This window comes from Oryctolagus cuniculus, chromosome 5 (assembly GCF_964237555.1).
Source record: "Oryctolagus cuniculus chromosome 5, mOryCun1.1, whole genome shotgun sequence".
NCBI lineage: Eukaryota > Metazoa > Chordata > Mammalia > Lagomorpha > Leporidae > Oryctolagus > Oryctolagus cuniculus.
The window spans coordinates 166,808,500-166,826,716 of NC_091436.1; the positions used below are offsets into that span (position 1 = coordinate 166,808,500).

At 60.1% G+C, this 18,217-nt stretch overlaps 1 protein-coding gene and 1 long non-coding RNA gene across 7 annotated transcripts in view; one reads left to right on the forward strand and one right to left on the reverse strand.

Moving 5' to 3' along the window:
* The window catches only part of SLC22A23 (solute carrier family 22 member 23), a 169,272-nt gene extending 151,777 nt beyond the window's left edge, over positions 1-17,495 (forward strand). Inside the window, exons 6-11 of one of the 6 annotated variants that reach the window (XM_008274277.4) lie at positions 622-724; positions 2,516-2,748; positions 3,857-3,889; positions 3,985-4,008; positions 4,820-4,943; positions 6,814-7,205. In XM_008274277.4, coding sequence (XP_008272499.2) covers positions 622-724; positions 2,516-2,748; positions 3,857-3,889; positions 3,985-4,008; positions 4,820-4,943; positions 6,814-6,889 — 593 coding nt within the window. In that variant the 3' untranslated portion in view covers positions 6,890-7,205. Of the gene's footprint in view, positions 1-621; positions 725-2,515; positions 2,749-3,856; positions 3,890-3,984; positions 4,009-4,819; positions 4,948-6,813; positions 7,206-13,597 lie in introns of those variants that run through there. The other 5 variants (XM_002720951.5, XM_070074476.1, XM_070074478.1 and 2 more) reach the window with 5 other exon arrangements.
* Positions 36-743, reverse strand: LOC138849725 (uncharacterized). Its single transcript, XR_011388850.1, has 2 exons — positions 604-743; positions 36-278 (listed from the first exon to the last, which is right to left on the reverse strand). It is a non-coding gene; the product is annotated as an uncharacterized lncRNA (long non-coding RNA).
* Positions 17,496-18,217: the final 722 nt, after the last annotated feature.

An 18,217-nucleotide genomic window follows, 5' to 3' on the forward strand; every position in this document is an offset into this window, starting at 1 on the left:
GAGAAAACTACACATTGATTTCCAAACACTGTGCATCACAGTAGACTCATGCCTTTAATTCCATTTTGCCTTAACTTGGCCAAGAGCCCTCACACATGCACACACACGCATGGTGCACACGTACATGCATTCCTATTCATTTGTTTGCCTTGCAAAGATTTGTGTGCCCGGAGCAGTGGCAGAGTTGCAGTCGCGGGAAGTCCTGCGCCACACGGTTAAGGGGACTGTGAGTGTCTGGCTCTCTGGGCGCAACTGCAGGTGCGCAGATGGTGCGGGCACTGTAAGGACAAGAACCGTTTGTTGTGATTGGCCCAGCATCTACTCAGTGCCCACATCTTTTGTGTATCCGTGTGACCCCTGCTGCTTCCCCAGAGTTGCCATGGAAACCTCCATGGTGTGTTCTCTGGCTCCGTGGGCTCCTGGGCAATTTGAACTGCCAAGTTGGAGCCTCGTGGGTGCATCTCATTCCCGAGGGCCTGGACCCCATCACCTGGCTTGAAGGGAATAAGACGACGCGCTCCCCTCGGCACATGCTGAACTGGGGCGCAGGGCGGTGCCTGCGGCCTCTCCCGGGTCCTCGCCAGTGCCCCGCCCAGGACTCACGAGGTTTTTCCCTCGCAGAGCTGGAGAAGGAGCTGTCCCGGCGGCCCAAGAAGGTGTGCATCGTGAAGGTGGTGGGGACCCGGAACCTGTGGAAGAACATCGTGGTCCTGTGTGTGAACTCGTGAGTCCCAGGAGCCAGGGGTGGGGCAGCGGGGGCCGCCTCTGCAGCCCGAGCCTGGCAGGGCCTCTCTCCTGCTCTCTGCTGGGGGGGCAGGGAGCGTGGGAGACAGGGCTAGAAGATGCTGCTCCAGCCGGGCCTCCTGGCCCTCTTGCACCCTGCACTGCCCAGCGCTCAGCCTCCCGGCGTGGCCGGCGGCTGGATCTCAGCCCTGCAGGTGTGCGTCCCTGGTGCAGCACCGCTTCCCGGCGGTCTCACTGGCCCGGTTGGCATGGAGCCTGTGACCGGAGCTTCCTCGGCATCTGCCTCTTAGGTAGCAGGGGACCAGGTGCTCTGTGCAGGATTCCCGAGCCGTCTCAGCAGATCTGAGACCAACGGGCTACCAGCAGCTGCACCCCCGGCCTGAAACCAGCCCCGCCCCTCCCCCACTGTAGCCAGAGGTCCTAACCCCCGGGCAGCTGTAAGGCCCAGATGCTCTCCGAGAGCCCCCTCCCATGCTGTGCCCGCAGCCTGCTGGGCCCTGTGGCTCCATTGCACCTGCACCTTTTTGTTCAGTGTACACCTGGAAGGTCACTCTTGTCCCCACTCACGGCTTGGTCGGCCTGCCCTTGCCCTAGTGCGCAGGGTCGGAGGGCACATGGGGGTTTCACACCTGCTCGTGGCAGGTGTCAGGGCTGCCCGCAGGGACAGTCAGGGCACCACGGCTTTGTCAGAGCAGCTCCTCTCGATCCGTTCTCTGTGCCAGGGCTGCAGCCTCAGCTTCCTCTGGGAGGCTGCAGGGGCTGAGTGCCAAAGCCGTAAGACAGCGGGCATCTGACGCGCACCCCACCCTGCAGGCGGGGGCACGAGGCCCGGGCCGGCGAGCGGCCAGGCCTACAGCCTCTGCCTCCGAGGTCCTGGGGGGCAGGGGTTTCTCAGAATGACCTGCTGTGGTCTTCCTACCTCGTCTGGGCCAGAGCAAAGCAGGGGAGATTGCCTTGAGCGGGAAGACCACCCGAGCCGAACCAACCGCTAGATCAGAAACGGCTGCACCTGCAGCCTCTGCAGGGGACCCCCCCACCACCACCACCCAGTGGAGCTGCAGCCAGGGGTGGCTTCCTCCTGCAGGGGGCGGGGTCTGTCCCACCTGACCTTGGGCGAAAAGCCCTTTGGTCTCTGTGAAGCAGGAGCCCGCAGCAGGGAGGTGGGAATTTTTAGCTCTGGGACGGACACCAGAGCTCACGTAAGGAACGGGCTCCGGCAGTGCTGTGGACATGCTGCCAGATGTGGGCGTCCTCAGCCGCCCAGGAGCGACACGCGCTCATTCCTGCTCTATGGGGTGGACACACACTTTCCCAGTGGGTGCACAGACACGGGAACGGGTTCAGAATTGAGACAAAGTCCCCTGCAGACCAGCTGTCCTTTGGCCCGGCTTCTCCAGGCCGCGCTGGGTGAACCACGGCAGTTCTCGGGATAAGTCCCCAAGTTCCCAGAACCCTAGTGCCCAAAGAAGAGGCAGACACCCAGCGGGCCCTGTGTCTCAGCCGTCGTGTCTGATCTGACCAGCTGAGAGCCCCACGCAAGCTGCCGCTCTGTCTGTTGGCCCATCTGTGAAATGGGCACGCCCGTAGCTTTGACCACGCAGTCCTGGGATCAAATGAGCTGTGTTTTATTCCGTCACGGGTTCACATACGGTGCCGGCATGCCTCCGTTCCCTGTGGAGTTAGCTCGCTCGCTCGCGCTCTCGCCTGGGCGCAGTGAGTCCCTGGGCAATGGCTCGCCGCCCACCGGCCTCTCGGTGCTGTGTTCCCACAGGCTCACGGGGTTCGGCATCCACCACTGCTTTGCCAGGAGCATGATGGGCCATGAGGTGAAGGTGCCACTGTTGGAGAACTTCTACGCCGACTACTACACCATGGCCAGCATCGCGCTGGCCTCCTGCCTGGCCATGTGTGTGGTGGTCAGGTTCCTGGGGCGCCGGGGAGGGCTGCTCCTCTTCATGATCCTCACGGCCCTGGCCTCGCTCCTGCAGCTCGGGCTCCTGAACCGTGAGTGTGCCGGGCAGGCGGGGCGGGCCCCCAGGGGGTGCTGCGCAGCAGTGGGTGGGCCAGATGTGTGTAGGGGCTGGGTGAGGCTTGGGGCGCGTCCGAGGCCCCAGGGGTCATTCCAAGAGCTACAGCTCTCTGCAGCTGCCCACCACCCTGAGACCCCAGCACGCCAGTCCACTGAGGGGCAGGCTGTGTCTGTGTGACTGCACAACAAAGAACAAAAGGCTGGTTTGTTCTCTGTGCGTGTGTGGCAGCCTGAAGGGCAGAATGAGTCCTGCCAAGTTCATCAGCTCCTCTTGGGACCCAGGACCTTCTTTACTGAGAAGGTCAAAACTCATTGGAGGCCAAGCCGGGAGTCTGCAGCCCCCTGTGCACGCTGCGAACAGCCTCGGCGGCACTGAGGGCGGGACCCCTGAGCCCCCCGCTCACGCCCGGGCACCGCTCCCCTGGGATAGGCTCAGGACACTGAGGGACCGAGCTGTGCAAACTGGACTTGGTGACTGCCCCACCCCCACAGCGCCGGGCAGCCTGGCGGTGCACACCAGCATGGGTTCAAACCCAGGAGCAGTTGGCCTACCTGTGGGCAGGTTCTCATGGACTTGTCCCCTGCTGGGACAGGTGGGCCTCACCTGTCCCCTGCCTGTGCCTGGCTCCCAGGATTGGCACAGATGTAGCAGGGGACATGGGCCCCCGGAGCATCACAGATGCCCTTCGTGGCCCAGACCGGGAAGCCACAGAACTCTGGGCAAGTTCAAAGCTGGGGGCAGGCAGTGTCTGGCCGGCCAGGACACACCCGCGGCGAGTGCACCAGGAAATTCACCCCCCGGGCCTGCAAGGTTCCTGTTCTCAAGGGTTCTGTCTCCTCCCCAAGCTCCGGGCCCAGCAAGGTTTTCAGCTCCTTCTTCCAGGCAAAACGATCTTTGCTTAGTCCACCGTGAGGTCCCGTGCCCTGGCGGCTGGCACCAACGCAGGCACTGGTGGGGCTTAGCTTGGAAAAACAGGTCTCAGGGGAACACGCCACAGGGGCTCCACACCTGACCTGCTTTCTCCCCATCTGCCTGCTTTCGTCATCCTGCTCCGCGTGCTGCCTCCCCGCCCGCCGGCCCAGTGATCGGAAAATACAGCCAGCACCCGGACTCAGGTGAGCCCCGACGCGCGTGCGCATGCGTGCGGTCTCGGCCCGGCGACGGACCTGTGGTCTCACTTCCTCTCTTTCTCCCCCTGTTGCCCTCCAAGAACTGCAGCTGAAGTTGGCCGTAGGTTGGACACTATACATTTGTATCCGCTGCCCCGCCTTGCTGCTGCTACAGAGTTTCACCCGCGCTTGCCTGTTTTCGTGTAGCTTCGGCTCGCATGCCTCCCCTCCCCACCCCCCAGGCGCCCCAAGTCAGCACGGACGTGGTTTGTCACATGAGCAGTGCCAGGGCGACAGCCTGCAGAGTCGGGCGCCTGGCTGGCTGTGCTGCCGGGGAAGCCACTGTGTCGCTCGCTCGCTGCTGACCACGGCGGACAGCAGCGCCTCTGCCCCGCACCTCGATGCTGTCTCACTGCACCTGCGTGGCCAGTGCCCCAGGGGAGCGTCCGCCCTCCTGTGCAGCCCTGGGTGGGGCTGGACTGGGCTGGATGTGGGACCTGCGGTGGCGTGCGGTGCCCTGCGCTGATACCGCCTCGCACCTGTAGCCCTGCTGCCGCCAACAGGGGCCGGGGCCACTGTGCACTCTCCCTCGGGGCCCATAGCTTGTTTGTGTCTGTTCCCTTAAATCAGTCCTGACAGAGCTACTCTGTCCTGCGGGTGGGCTGGTCACCCCCGAGGCTGCAATGGCCCAGGCTTTGTGGAGGCTGGGGCAGGGGGTGCTGCGTGGCACCTGGGAGACAACCAGCCCACCCTCCCCCCTGCAGGGCCTCCACCCGCTGACTCCCAGAGGGAACTGCAAACTGGGTAGCAGGGAAGAGGGAGGCGCCTGGTGCGGTCCCAGGCCTCCCTCCTCCCCACCCGCTCCCCCCAGGCCTGCCTGCCTCTCGCTCCCGCTCTACGCCCCCCTCACTGTCCCCTCTCCCCATCCCCCTGCAGGGATGAGTGACAGCGTCAAGGACAAGTTCTCCATTGCCTTCTCCATCGTGGGCATGTTCGCCTCGCACGCGGTGGGAAGCCTTAGCGTGTTCTTCTGTGCGGAGATCACGCCCACCGTGATAAGGTAGGTGGCAGGGCCGGCCTGAGCCCGGGCGATGGACAGCCAGCCTGGCCAGGTCACCCCGGCCCCCAGGAACTCCATCCTGGGTCCTGTCCGGGCAGCAGCTGGGATTTTGGGGCACAGGGGCCGCAGCTGCCCCTGGCAAAGGAAGGAGCCACAGTCGGCACAGTCACCTCGGCCGCGAGACCTCGGTTAGAGCCCGAGAGGAAGCGGCAGGCGCTGGTCCCGGGCCCCAGGCATTGATGGCGCCGATCCAGTGAGGCCTCAGAGACAGGGCGGTGTCATTGATTCAGGAATCCGTGTGCACTTCCGAGAGCTCGTGGAAAATGGAGTTAAAAGATACTCGATTCGATTTTAGAACACTGGAATCTGCAAACACAAAAGGTCTTCAAAACATTCACAGGAAATGTGCACCGGGGCCAGCAGTCATGGCCAGGGGAGTAAGCCGCCACCCGGGACCCCCGCGTCCCATGGGCGAGCCCGGGTTCAGTCCCGGCTCTCTGCTCATGCTCCTGGGAGGGCAACAGAGGAAGGCCCAAGTCCTTGGGCCCCAGCGCCCACACGGGAGAGCAGGATGGAGTTCTAGTCTCCAGGCGTTGGCCTGGCCCAGCCCCATCTGCTGGAGCCATCTGGAGAATGAACCAGCATGCGAAAGATCTCCGTCTCTCCCTATCACTCTGCCTTGCAAAAAAGAAAATAAATCAAACTTTGAAGAAAATGGGTATTATGGGAAAAATTATGCAGGAATTTAAAAAAAAAAAGTCTTGCACCAAAACATGCAAGTTTTAATTCCATTTTCCAAGAGATTTTTGTGGCGGCCTCGCCTTTAATGGAAGTCGCGTGTGCCTGGCGCTAGGTTCGGCCTTGGTTTGTTCTGCCGTCTCACCTGGAATATGTCCTCATTGTATGCTGAGCTGTGTCATTTCAGGTCACAGGGAGGTCTGTTCCTTCCTGGGGCTACTCCTGGGCCCATGGGGGCTACGCATAAAACAGGGGCTACCTGTGCTTAAAGGACCCGGCACTTCACTGTAGGGGACAGGGTGAGCGCGGTGTGCACACGACCCCCTTTCACACTGGGGACCCTCTGGGGGTCTGCCAGCAGCCTCCAGCCCACACGCAGAGGTGACTGCGTGCACAGGGCCCAGCCTGAGGGACAGTAGATGGCACCACCCCTGACTGGGCATGTTAGGCAGGTCCTTTCATTTCTGCAAAAATTGGCACAGATATTGATGTGTCCTTGACTTCACATCACAGAAGTAGAGGAGGACGTGAGAGATGGGAGGCCTGTGTCTTGTGCTTAAATGCAAGGTGGTGATGGTCACGCACCTGGTGACTTTGTGGAGATCCTGGAATTCTTTACGAAGATTGATTGCTTGGTTTAAAAGGCAGAGCAACAGAGAGGTAGAGGCATGTCTTCCTTGTGCTGGTTCCCTCCCCCAAATGACCACACCAGCCAGGGCTGGGCAGGCCAAAGCCAGGAGCCTGAACTCCATCCGGGTCTCCCACGTGGGTGCAGGGCCCAAGCACTTGGGCCATCCTCTGCCTTCCCAGGCCGTTAGCAGGGACCTGGGTCAGAAGTGGAGCAGCTGGGACTTGAACCGGCGCTCTGATACGGGATTCTGGCACCACAGGTAGCAGCTTAATTTACTGTGCCCTTATGCCAGCCCAAGATGCTGGAATTCTTAATTGAGGCTTGCTGTTTCTGCTAAGTCTTTCAATCCTTAAAGTTATTTATGTACTGTCACTGGCAATATCAAGATATCCACTGGATATTAAAATTCTTGTGCGTCTAAAGCAGGAGGCAAAACTTGCCTCTTCTATCTATAAATTGAGGCATCTGTGATATGAAACATGGGCATGTTCTTCCCTCTAGTGGCGACAGAGAGAACAGCAAGAACACAGTCTGCATTTGGAAGACTACCACGCATATTAACAATCCCATTCTCTAAACAGATTTTCAGAGAGAAAAAAAGCCAAAATCTGCATACCAAATTCTACCAAAATTGGCCCTGATATTACTGAAAAATTTCATGGAATCTAATAGAAAATCTAAATGTTTTCATCAAAAATAAAACACACACACACAGTTATGCGTCACTTAATGGCAGGTAAGCTGCATCACTGGGCTGTCCCACCGTGCACACCACAAGGTGTGCTCACAGCGGCCAGATAGGTCACTCAGCACAGCCTCTGCCGGAGTCCAGAGACGCAGTAAAACTGAAATGGATGAGCTTGTGTCCACACCACCTGCACACAGCTTCGTAGGTTTTTTTGTTTGTTTGTTTGTTTTTTGTTTTTTTTTTTTTTTGGTTTTTTTTTTTTTTTTTTTTTTGGTGAGAGGCAGAGAGACAGACAGAGAAGGCACAGCAAGCTCACACCTGCTGGTTCCCGCCCCCCCCCCCCCCCGCCCTGAGCTGAAGATCTGAAGATGGGAACCGGGAACTCAGTCCAGGTTTCCCATGTGAGCCACCACCACTGTCTCCCAGGCTCTGCACTAGCAGGAGGCTGGAGCCAGGAGTCAGAGCTGGGAATGGAATGCGGATGCTCCCGTGTGGGACCCCTCAAATGCTCGCCCCACAGTAGGCACTCTCCCTGGAAGTGGCAGAAGCAGTACACTCTGAAACAGCGGTAAGAGGGGCGGCGGGGTATTATCAAGGACTCTGTACCGCACGTAGATTGTGTGTCCTGCGCTTTTACACGGCTGGCAGCACAGCAGGTGTTCACGCATCACCAGACACACATGACGTCACAGCAGCTGTGATGTCACTGACCAGCCCAGTGTTTCGGCTCTGTTGTGATCTGGGACCCCCATCCTGCTGCCCTCGGGGCCATTATGTGATGCCCAACTGTATTCCCTGTGACACTCGTGTATGCACACATGCATATACGCACATAGCTTTTCTTTTTAAAGATTTTATTTATTATTTAGTTGAGAGGTAGTTATGGAAAGAGGAGAGACAGAGAGAAAGGTCTTCCATCCACTGGTTCACTCCCCAAATGGCCGCAGGGGCTGGAGCCGGGCCAATCTGGAGCCAGGAGTCTCTTCCAGGTCTCCTTCATCTTTTCCCAGGCCATGGCAGAGAGCTGGACTGGAAGAGGAGCAGCCGGGACCAGAACTGGTGCCCGCATGGGATGCCAGCACCGCAGGCGGAGGATTAACCTACCGTGCTAGAGCGCTGGCCCCACACATGGGTATTTTAAATGCCAGATGTTTCATTCCAGCTGGCGGTTCATTAACATAATGTATTAATATGATGTGGTCAACCTGGATTATGCAGACTTGGGCCTGGTGCTAAGCATTTGCTGTTAGCAGCGACTCCGTGCCTGCCCTCCCTGGGGTCCGCACTCTGCCACCCTGTATCACTACCCACGTGAGCAAGGGCGCCCGCGCAGTTAGTGTCAGGAAGGGCAGGCAGAAACCAACAAGCTTTCAGAGCAAACGATGTCAGAAGCCCCGGACATGTCCCTTACCGGGGAGCCCACGTGTCCTCCAGCATCTGGAAGGCAGGATCCATCAGAGAGGTCACACGGCTGTTTCACAAGTGCTCCTCCGAGAGGGACCCGATCCCCTGGCTGTCGGCAGAGGCTGTCTGTATGGGACCGGTCCCACACACCAGGGTCGGCTGACCCTCCCGCCTGGAAGCCAGCGTGACCCGCAAGCTCCCAGTGCTCATGACGTGCAGACAGCGTGTGCCGGCTCGTGTTCCAGACAGTACACCTCGCCCTTGAGGGCATGGGAGCAGATGAGGTCACGGAGATACCAGATGTCCCGCTGGAACCCTCTGCCTGGGGAGGGGGTTGGGACATGGGAGACGCCCTCAAAAGTAATGGTCCTCGTCTGCATGTCCTTGGCGTCCCCACAGCGAGGGGTGGCTGACTACCGACCTCCCAGCTAAAGCTAGGGATCCTTCATGGAGCATATTAACTATGGGCTGTGCAAACAAATGACCCCAAATCTCAGCTTGCAGCAGCCCCACGTTATCTCCCAGCTGCAGTGGGCCAGGGTCTGGGCTCAGTGTCCCCGGGAGGCTGCATCAGTAGGGGCGGGACCTACTGCCAAGCCCAGTGACTGGCAGGTGCAGTTCCTCATGGAACGTCATCTGAGGCCGCAGTTCCTTGCTGGCTGTCAGCAGTGGGGAAGCCACCATGGGCCTCGGCCACATGGCGCTTGTGTGTCAGCGCCCTTCCCATGTGTGTGTGTGTGTTTTAAAAGATTTATTTGAAAGGCAGAATTGGAGGGGGAGAGAGAGAGATCTTCCATCCACTAGTTCATTCCCCAGATGGCTGCAACAGCTGGGGCTGGGCAGGCTAAGCCAGGAGCCAGGAGCCCCATCCTAGGCTCCCATGTGGGTGCAGGGGCCCAAGCTCCAGGGCCACGCTCAGCAGCGTTCCAGGCACAGCAGCAGGGAGCCGGAGCAGCAGGGACTCGGGCCAGCTCTCATATGAGACACCGGTGTCGGGGTTGGTGGCTCCACCCTGAGCCACAGCACCAGCCTCCTCATGGTGTTTTATTGGTGAGGAGTTACTGCTGGTACCAGAAATCAGATCACACCCAAGGCACAAGGTTGTGCTGGAATATCCTCTGGACGTGGCCAGCAGGGGGAGCCCCCGAGAGGAGGAAGCCCTGCAGCTGCTCTGCACGGTGAACTTGGACTGGGAGTCCCAGGGAGCGGCCTGGCAGGGGCACCTGTGCACCTGTTCATGGCGGCAGGCGTGCACGTGGCTGGATTCCATGGGCTCCGGGCAGGGTGCATAGGTCCTTGGCACGGCGGAGGAGGGTGGGTGGGAGGCAGCTTCGTCAGTGGGGAAGGCAAAAGGGAGGAGCACATGGCTGCAGCACTTTCTCCAAACTCGGGGTCTCCCTGTCACCCCTGGAGGCCTTGGGCGCCTGAGAAACCTCTTAGCCTTCCAGTTCTTGAATGTGTCCCCCCACACCTGCTGCCCCGCCCCCAACTGCAGGACTCACGTGGCCCCTGCCCAGTGCAGCCCCCAGCATGCACTGCACACCGTCACCCCACCCACGCTCAGATCTCCCCGTGCCCTTGTGGGCGTCACAGCCCCTGGAAGGCGGGGCTTCCGCTGGATGCACGCCCAGGCTTGGGGAGGTGAGAGGGGTGGAGCCAGGATGGTGCCCTCAGCCCCAGCCACTTGCGCCTGGGTAGCAGGGAAAGTCGGCTTTCCAGCTCGCTTCCGGCCTCTCCCAAGTACGGGTGCTTGCCCGAAGCTGCCCGGCCTCGGCAGTCCTCTAGATGAACAGAGGTGACGGCGGGCCCTGCGCCGGGGGTGGTGTGCAGTGCGTCTCGCTGCGGTCGGAGCCGTGTGCCCACTGCTGTGGACAGCTGCTTGCGTCCCACTGGACATGTGTCGCGTGCAGTCTTTGGGAAATGCCTGCTCTACTGCCAGTCTTCCTAATGCGTTGTCTGCTGAGCAGCCGAGAGTTCTTGACGTGTTCTGGACCCCTGTCCCGTGTCGGGCGAGAGCTCTGCATGGTGGAGTTTGGGATCTTGGTGAAGCCCAGTCGGTCAATTAGCTGTTTCATGGACCTGGCTTTGGGTGTCTTACGTGTGTAAGAATCTTGGCCTATGCCAGGCTCGTGAAGATTTTCTTCTTCTAGAAGTTTTAGCTTACACTCAGGTCCCATGATCCTTGGGGAGTTCATTTCTGTAGCTGTGACGCAAGGGTCTGAGGCCGCTGTTTGCATGTGAATGTCTCACTGTGCACTTGTTGAAAAGGCTGTCCCTGTCCGCCCCAGCCTCTGCCTTCATCAACAACCAGTCACCCAGGTTTGTCTCGTAACTGAATCCTGTTTCACTGGCTTGATTCACCAGTGACACACGGCCTCGAGTAATGCAACTTCTTTTTTTTTTTTTTTTCCGTTGGTTCACCCTCCAATGGCCACTACGGCCAGTGCGCTGCGGCTGGCACACTGCGCTGATTCGATGGCAGGAGCCAGGTGCTTCTCCTGGTCTCCCATGGGGTGCAGGGCCCAAGCACTTGGGCCATCCTCCACTGCACTCCCGGGCCACAGCAGAGAGCTGGCCTGGAAGAGGAGCAACCAGGACAGAACCGGTGCCCCAACCGTGACTAGAACCCGGTGTGCAGGCACCGCAGGCGGAGGATTAGCCTAGTGAGCCGCGGTACCGCCCATAACGCAACTTTACAGTGAGTTCTGAAATTGGGAAGTCAAGTTTTTCAATTTTTTTTTTCAAAATTATTTTGTCCTCCTGGGTCCTTTTTATTCCTTGAAAATTTCAGGATTTATCACTTTTTTTAAGCTGGGATTTCATGGGCTTTTAAATTTATCAGAGAGGCAGAGATAGAGGGCAAGCAAGCGAGCGAATGCCCACGACAGCCGGCACCAGGCCGGAGTCAGAGCTGGGCCAGGAAATCGAGGCAGGCCTCCCCCATGAGAGGAACCCACGTAACTGAGCCGTCTCTATTGCCTCCCAGGGTCTACGTTAACAGGATGCTAACGTCAGGAACCAGAGCCAGGGACTGAACCAGGCGCTCCGATGTGGGACGCAGGCATCCCAACCAGCATCTTGGGTGCTGGGCCAAAGACCCACGGCCCAGCCAGGGTTCTGGGTGCTGGGCCAAACACCCACGGCCCAGCCAGGGTTCTGGGTGCTGGGCCAAAGACCCACGGCCCAGCCAGGGTTCTGGGTGCTGGGCCAAAGACCCACGGCCCAGCCAGGGTTCTGGGTGCTGGGCCAAAGACCCACGGCCCAGCCAGGGTTCTGGGTGCTGGACCAAAGACCCACGGCCCAGCCAGGGTTCTGGGTGCTGGGCCAAAGACCCATGGCCCAGCCAGGGTTCTGGGTGCTGGGCCAAACACCCACGGCCCAGCCAGGGTTCTGGTGGGGACTGCATTGCTTCTGTGGATGCACTCGGGAAGGTCTGACTTCTTCCCACGGTGCAGCCTCCCGATCCACGAGTACGCAATGTCTGCCCGTCTTTTCTCTCTTGAAAGTTCTCTCAGCGATGTTTTCTAGTGCTCAGGTGCAGGTCTTCATGGTATTTATTCCTAGGTATTTTCGGGTTGGTGGTGGTTTGACATTGCGTTGGAACTTGTACCTCGTAGGACAGTCGTGTGGGTGAGGAGCCATGAACAGGAGCTGCCTTCTGCAGGGACCCAGCCCCGGGCCATGCTCACACGGGACGGTCATGCACGCTGCATGAGAAAGTCTCCTTAAACCAGCTGCGTCCCTGTGGGCTCTGCCCGCTGCTCTGCGGCTAAGCAAGCCACTCTGCACCGCATCCCGGAGACGGCACCCCCGGCAGCTGGGATTCAGCCAGCCTCCTGAGGCCTGGTGCCCGCTCTGAGGAGCCGCAGAGCGCCGTGGCCCCAGTAATGCACTTTCAGGTTCGTGTTTTAGTAGAGCAGTTACAGGTACAGGAGTCAAAGCCCCAGGGAGTTTCTGTGCGCTGGTGGCAGGTCTGGTCTCTGGGACCCTCCAGGAGCAGTCCCGAGAGGGGGCAGTTCCCATGGGAGAATGCAGAGTGCTTTTAGCGAATACATGTGACATGAAATGCAGTAAGGGAAGCCTTTTTTTTTTTTTAAGATTTAAAAGTCAGTTACACAGAGAAGGGAGAGGAAAGAGAGGTCTTCCATCTGCTAGTTCACTCCCCAATTGGCCACACGGCCAGAGCTGCACCAATTAGAAACCAGGGGCCTTCTCTGGGTCTCCCACGTGGGTGCAGGGGCCCAGGGACTTGGGCCATCTTCTACTGCTGTCCCAGGCCATAGCAGAGAGCAGGATTGGAAGAGGAGCAGCCTGGGATGCCGGCACTTCAGGCCAGGGCGTTAACCCGCTGCACCCCAGTACCCATTAACTTTTTCAAGTACTCTCAGATGATCCATGGCCATGCAAGAATGGGAAGTGCTCTCTCATGGGGCAAGTGAATCCACCACGAAACAGCAGGCAGGGAAGCCACAGAGAAGAGAGAGAGGGGAGGGGGAGGGGTGGGGGGGGAGAGGAGGGAAGGAGAGGGGAGAGGGAGAGGGAGAGAGGGGAGAGGGAAAGAGAGGGGAAGGGGACAGAGAGAGAGAAAGGAAGGAGAGAGAAGATTCTTCCCTGTCCCACACCTGGGTGCAGGGGCCAAAGCACTTGGGCCATCTTCCACAAGCTTTCCCAGGCCATAGCAGAGAGCTGGATCGGAAGTGGAGCAGCCGGGACTCGAACCGGCGCCCATATGGGCTGCCAGCACTGCAGGTGGCAGCTTTACCCACTAAGCCACAGCGCAGGCCCTGAAGCGTTGCCTTTTGAAATATCTTGCAGTCCGCAGCTGTGATGGAGAAAGCCCCCTCTGGTGTGTTGTCTTTCATATCCTCTCTAATCCCTTTAGTGTCCCCCCACCCCCACCCCCTTCTTTAAATGAGGAGCAGGCCTTGGAGAACAGCATGGTTGGTAACACTTTGTCCTTGTGAACCACCAGAGGCCAGCGTTCCAGCTTTCATTCATGGCAGCTCTGTCAGTCCAGCAGCCGAGGGGCAGGTGGCTTGGGAGGCCCTGTGGGCCACATGCATGGTGCCCGAACCTGAACTTGTGTGATCCCATCAAGGCACCCCTCCAGCGTCGGGACCACTGAGGGTCTCCAAGCACCAGGGCCTGCCCCCGCCGCTAACCCCGTGCGCTCTGCCTCCCCCTCCCCTGCAGGTGCGGCGGGCTGGGGCTGGTGCTGGCCAGCGCGGGCTTCGGCATGCTGACGGCGCCCATCATCGAGCTGCACAACCAGAAAGGCTACTTCCTGCACCACATCATCTTCGCCTGCTGCACGCTCATCTGCATCATCTGCATCCTGCTGCTGCCCGAGAGCAGGGACCAGAACCTGCCCGAGAACATCTCCAACGGGGAGCACTACACGCGGCAGCCCCTGCTGCCCCACCGGAAGGGGGAGCAGCCGCTGCTGCTCACCAACGCCGAGCTCAAGGACTACTCGGGCCTCCACGACGCGGCGGCGGTGGGCGACGGGCTGCCCGAGGGCGCCACGGCCAACGGCATGAAGTCCATGTAGCGGGTGCCCCACCGTCCCCGCGGGGGAGCTGAGGGGTGGGGGAGAGGGTCGCGGGCCGGGGCCGGGGCCATCCGCATCCGCATCCGCTGCTGCCGCATCGTGAGACTTCACTGGTGTGGGGAATCCTGTCTTTCCGCCAGTCCCCGGAGGAAACGACTCCTTGGAAACAACCCTTCGAAGACTTCTTTTCTGCCATTAAACGTTTGTATTTATTTTGGTCATTTTTACCAAGAAGCACTTTATTCTTTCTCTGATCAGAAAACCGGACCCTTCTCCCCACCTCTGGCCACTCCAAGGCACACAGTCCCGAGTGACCGACGCAGCGGCCGCTCCCCTGCGGCTCCTCGCCCGCCCGTGGACAGTCGCGACCCTCCCGTGGAGCGTTTCCAGGACTGCGATTCAGAGTGACCTGCACCCGAGGACTGGCGGCTGCAGCTTCTGCTGAGGCCGGAGTTCCTGTCGCCCCTGCCTGGGGAAGCAGCGCCATCTCTCCCCGGCGCAGCCCCTCTTGGACCTGATGCCGGAAGCTCTCTGGGAGACGGTCAGACCTCTCACCAGAAACCGCTAACTGGGGAGCGGGGGTGGCGCCAGGTCTGCATGGCCGAGGACCCCAGAGGCAGCCCCACGGAGGTCTGCGGCACATTCGTTTTTGTAAAACTCCCTCCCGGCGTCAGTCAGCCCAGGAGAGAGGCGCCCTCCTTCGCCGTCAGGTCTGTCTGTCTTGCCAGCACTACTTGAAGATGGGGCTTCTTTCTGAACCAGACAACAGGAAAGTAACTGGAAAAGGCCACCACAGCCGAGCACAGCAGGGAGGGCGGCCTCCCGGAGCCGGCGCGCCGTGCCCATCCCCAGCACACACCACGGCGATCCGGCCTGGATGCTGGCACGCGCCGACCTCACGCCGGGGCCCGCAGCGCCTGCACCAGGTGCTCCCTGGCACGCCCGCCATCGTCCGTTGCTGCTTTTCACTTGCTCAGCACAGCTGGGGGCTCAGCAGGCGTGAGTCCTGGTGACCTCCAGCCTCTCGGGCACAGCAAGAGGACTCTGGAGAAAGCAATAACTCACCCCAGCCCAGCCCTGCTCGCAGGGGCTGCGTGGTGTCCTCGTTTCGTCCCGCACAGCGAAGTGACAAGTCCCTCTTGTCACCTCGGGAGGAGACGTGGCTGCCCAGGCCTCTGCCAGCCCCACCTCCTGGGCCCAGGCTGCACCTGCCGAGTCTCAGGCACCAGCCCTTCCGGACAGCCTGGCTCCTGCCCAGAGCCATCCACCTCGCCCCTGCGCAAGGCACTTCTTTGCAGGGCCCGTGCTCTGCCAGGAAGGCGTGGACTCCGGCCTCTGCAGGCCCTCATGCGGCTTCCAGCCAAGGGCTGCTGGAGCTCCGAGGGCCAGCGAGGGGTCGGCTTTCTCTCCTTGTAGCTTGCCACGTGCCCACCTCTCCGTCACGTCTGGCAAATCCAGCAGCAGGAGCCTGCCGCCTCGGAAGACACCGAGTGGGCGAGGGGCCGTGCAGCCTCGCGCTGCCAGCACACGGCAGCACCGTCAGGCGCTGCCTGGGGGCTGCAGAGGCCCGCGAGTGCCTGGCCAGTCGCCCACTCCCACTTCCAGGTCCAGCTCACCTTCACCTCCCCGAGTCTCCTCCCCTAAGTCGCTTTTGTTCCACGTTTCTATGTCAGTCCTCGTTCACTTTTAGATCTGCACAGCCTTCGCGTGCCAAACCTAGATCTTTACCTTCTTTAGGGTACATGCTACGTCGTCACCAGGCAGCAAACCTCTAAGGACAGGACAGATGCAGAGGCCCGGCCAGGAGCCAGGGCGTTGCTGGGTCTACACCTGGACAGGTGTGCACCTGCACTCGCTATCCCGAGGACACCCTGCAATACTACAGAAGTCGCGAGCAGCCTCACCCCGGTCACGGGGCCTTTAAGTGGAAGTGGCCGCGGTGCCAGCAGTCCCAGGAAGGCGAGGACAAGGTGTGGCATCTATATGCTTCTCAGCTCGCCCTAACAAGAACACTGGCCCAACGACGACCGTGCAAATCCATCAGCCTCCAGGACCGGGCCGGCCGCGGCTGGGGCACTTGGCTCTTGGCAACGAAGCCTGCTGTGCTGGAGGCCCCCGGAGTCCACGCCAAGGCAGCCCTGGGCAGTGGCCAAGCGCCCGTTCCACTGCTGCGGCAGCTCGGGGGACGCCTGAAGCTCTTGAGGGACACCTTTACGACATGCAACCAAAGTGTAACAGCCCCGCTGTGGGCAGAGCCCCAGGAGGCAGCAGGTGCACCTGGCTGCAGCGCCCCACCCCCACCCCCAGGCACATCTGCTGCCCTTGAGCGCCTCGGTCCTGTGTCGTCCTCGGTGAGGACACTTCTCAGGCCCCTGCCCCACCCCAGGGGACAGGGGGAGGTACGGACTCCCCGCTGTGCTCCCGCCACAGCCCCTGCCAGCCGGTAGGGGAGCTGTGATCCCCTTCCTACAGAAGTTATGCACCCACGCGAACCCGAGACGGAGCTGGACGTGTCTTCGTTTTGTTCGTTTCCAGATGTCAATAGTAACCCGTCAGTGCTCCAACTGTTAGCGCCCAAGACAGAAGGGAACGTTCTCCATGTGTCCTAGTAGCGTCATCTCCTGCACCTGGAGAACCGGGCGGGGAGGCTGGTGTGGCCAGAGGACAGCGCGAGTCCTTGCACCACAGCCTCGGCCGGGGCGCCGCCCTCCCGCGCTGCTATCCTAGAGCCAAACGAGAAGCCCCAGAGCCGGCAGTGCCGCTGGGCGAGCCCTGTGACCGTCGCACTGCCCGGCCTGGGGAGGCCCTCGCTTCCACGCGTGTTTCCAAGGACACCGCCTCACTGACGCACAGCGTGTGCGTCTGGGTGGGGCCGCTTCCCGCCCTCGGCCCTCTGCACCCCGCCTGGGGGAGGGTCCAGTGTAAGAGCCGTGTTGCTGTCTTGTTGATGGGGACTCCTTGGGCGGTGCCCATACATAGCACAAGCTTACCCTGCGTTTCTGGGCTGTCGTCCGCAGCCACGTGTGTCTGCATGGTGCCGCTGTCGTACCTTGGGGAAACTTTGTATGTGTGTGTACAGAAATAAAAGCGTTGCCCAGTAACAGGTTTCCTCTGGAATGTCTTCCCTACCTCACCTGATGGTGTCTGATGACGGGCACCTGGCACCGCCGCGGCCGAGGAACAAACGCGCTCCGTGGTTCAGCCCCCGCGGCGTCACTGTTTCCCCCGCCTGTGCACGCGGCCTTCCTCGCCCCGGCGGGGACAGTGGGGGCCCCTCTCTGCTCAGAGTCCTGGTCTTCAAGGGGACTCGGGCAGAGGTCGGAGCAGGCCGCTCTCCAGGGCAGCCTCAGACCACCCGGGGTCAGTGACTGGAAGAGGACTCTCTGCTCGTGTCCTGCTAGCCATGGCCTGAGGGCTCCTGGAGGTCAAGGAATGAGTGTCTCACACTGTGACTGGAGGAAAGACTGACAACCCAAACTCTCTCTAATGTAGTATTTTTTAACAAGAAAACTATTTCTTTAATAAAGTATTTATACCAAACTCCTCAGCCCTGACTCTGTGGTCACTTACTATTCTGTTCCCACAGAGGTGCCTGCCACGCTTCCCGTAGGACTTCACTGGCGTGGGCCTCGCGGTCAGCATCGGGAACCCGCACCTCCACGTCCTGGCTGGCGTGTCCACAAGCACTGGCCCATCACGACCCTCAGCATCCACTCCCAGTAACACAAGGGGCCCTCTCAGCTGGTGGGCCTCACCCTTGCCTGATCAGGGAAGCACGTGCGGCTCCGAGACCACCTGAGTCCCTGGGGGAAGGGTCCAGGGTGTGGTAGGAAGAAGGCAGCTAAGGGCAAGAGGCACCGTGGCACAGTGTTAGGCCCCTGCATCCCATATCGGCGCTGGTTCAAGTCCCACTGCTCTGCTGCCAATCCGACTTCCTGCTAACACACCCGAGAGGCAGCAGATGATGGCTACAGCGCTTGGGTTCCTGCCACCCACGTGGGAGACCTGGACTGAGCTCCTGGCTTTTGGCCTAGCCCAGCTCCAGCCTCTGCAGCCACTCGGAAAGTGAACCAGCAGATGGAAGGTCTCCATCTCTCCCCTACTCCCGTCACTCTGCCTTTCAAGTAAGTTTTTAAGAAAAAAAGCTAAGAAATGACCAAAGCAAGGACTTGAAGGAAAAGAAGGGGAAAAGAAAGATAAGAAAAAACTCAAGTATTTCAATCCTTGAAAATAGAGAAGCTAAAACCATGACTGACAACTAC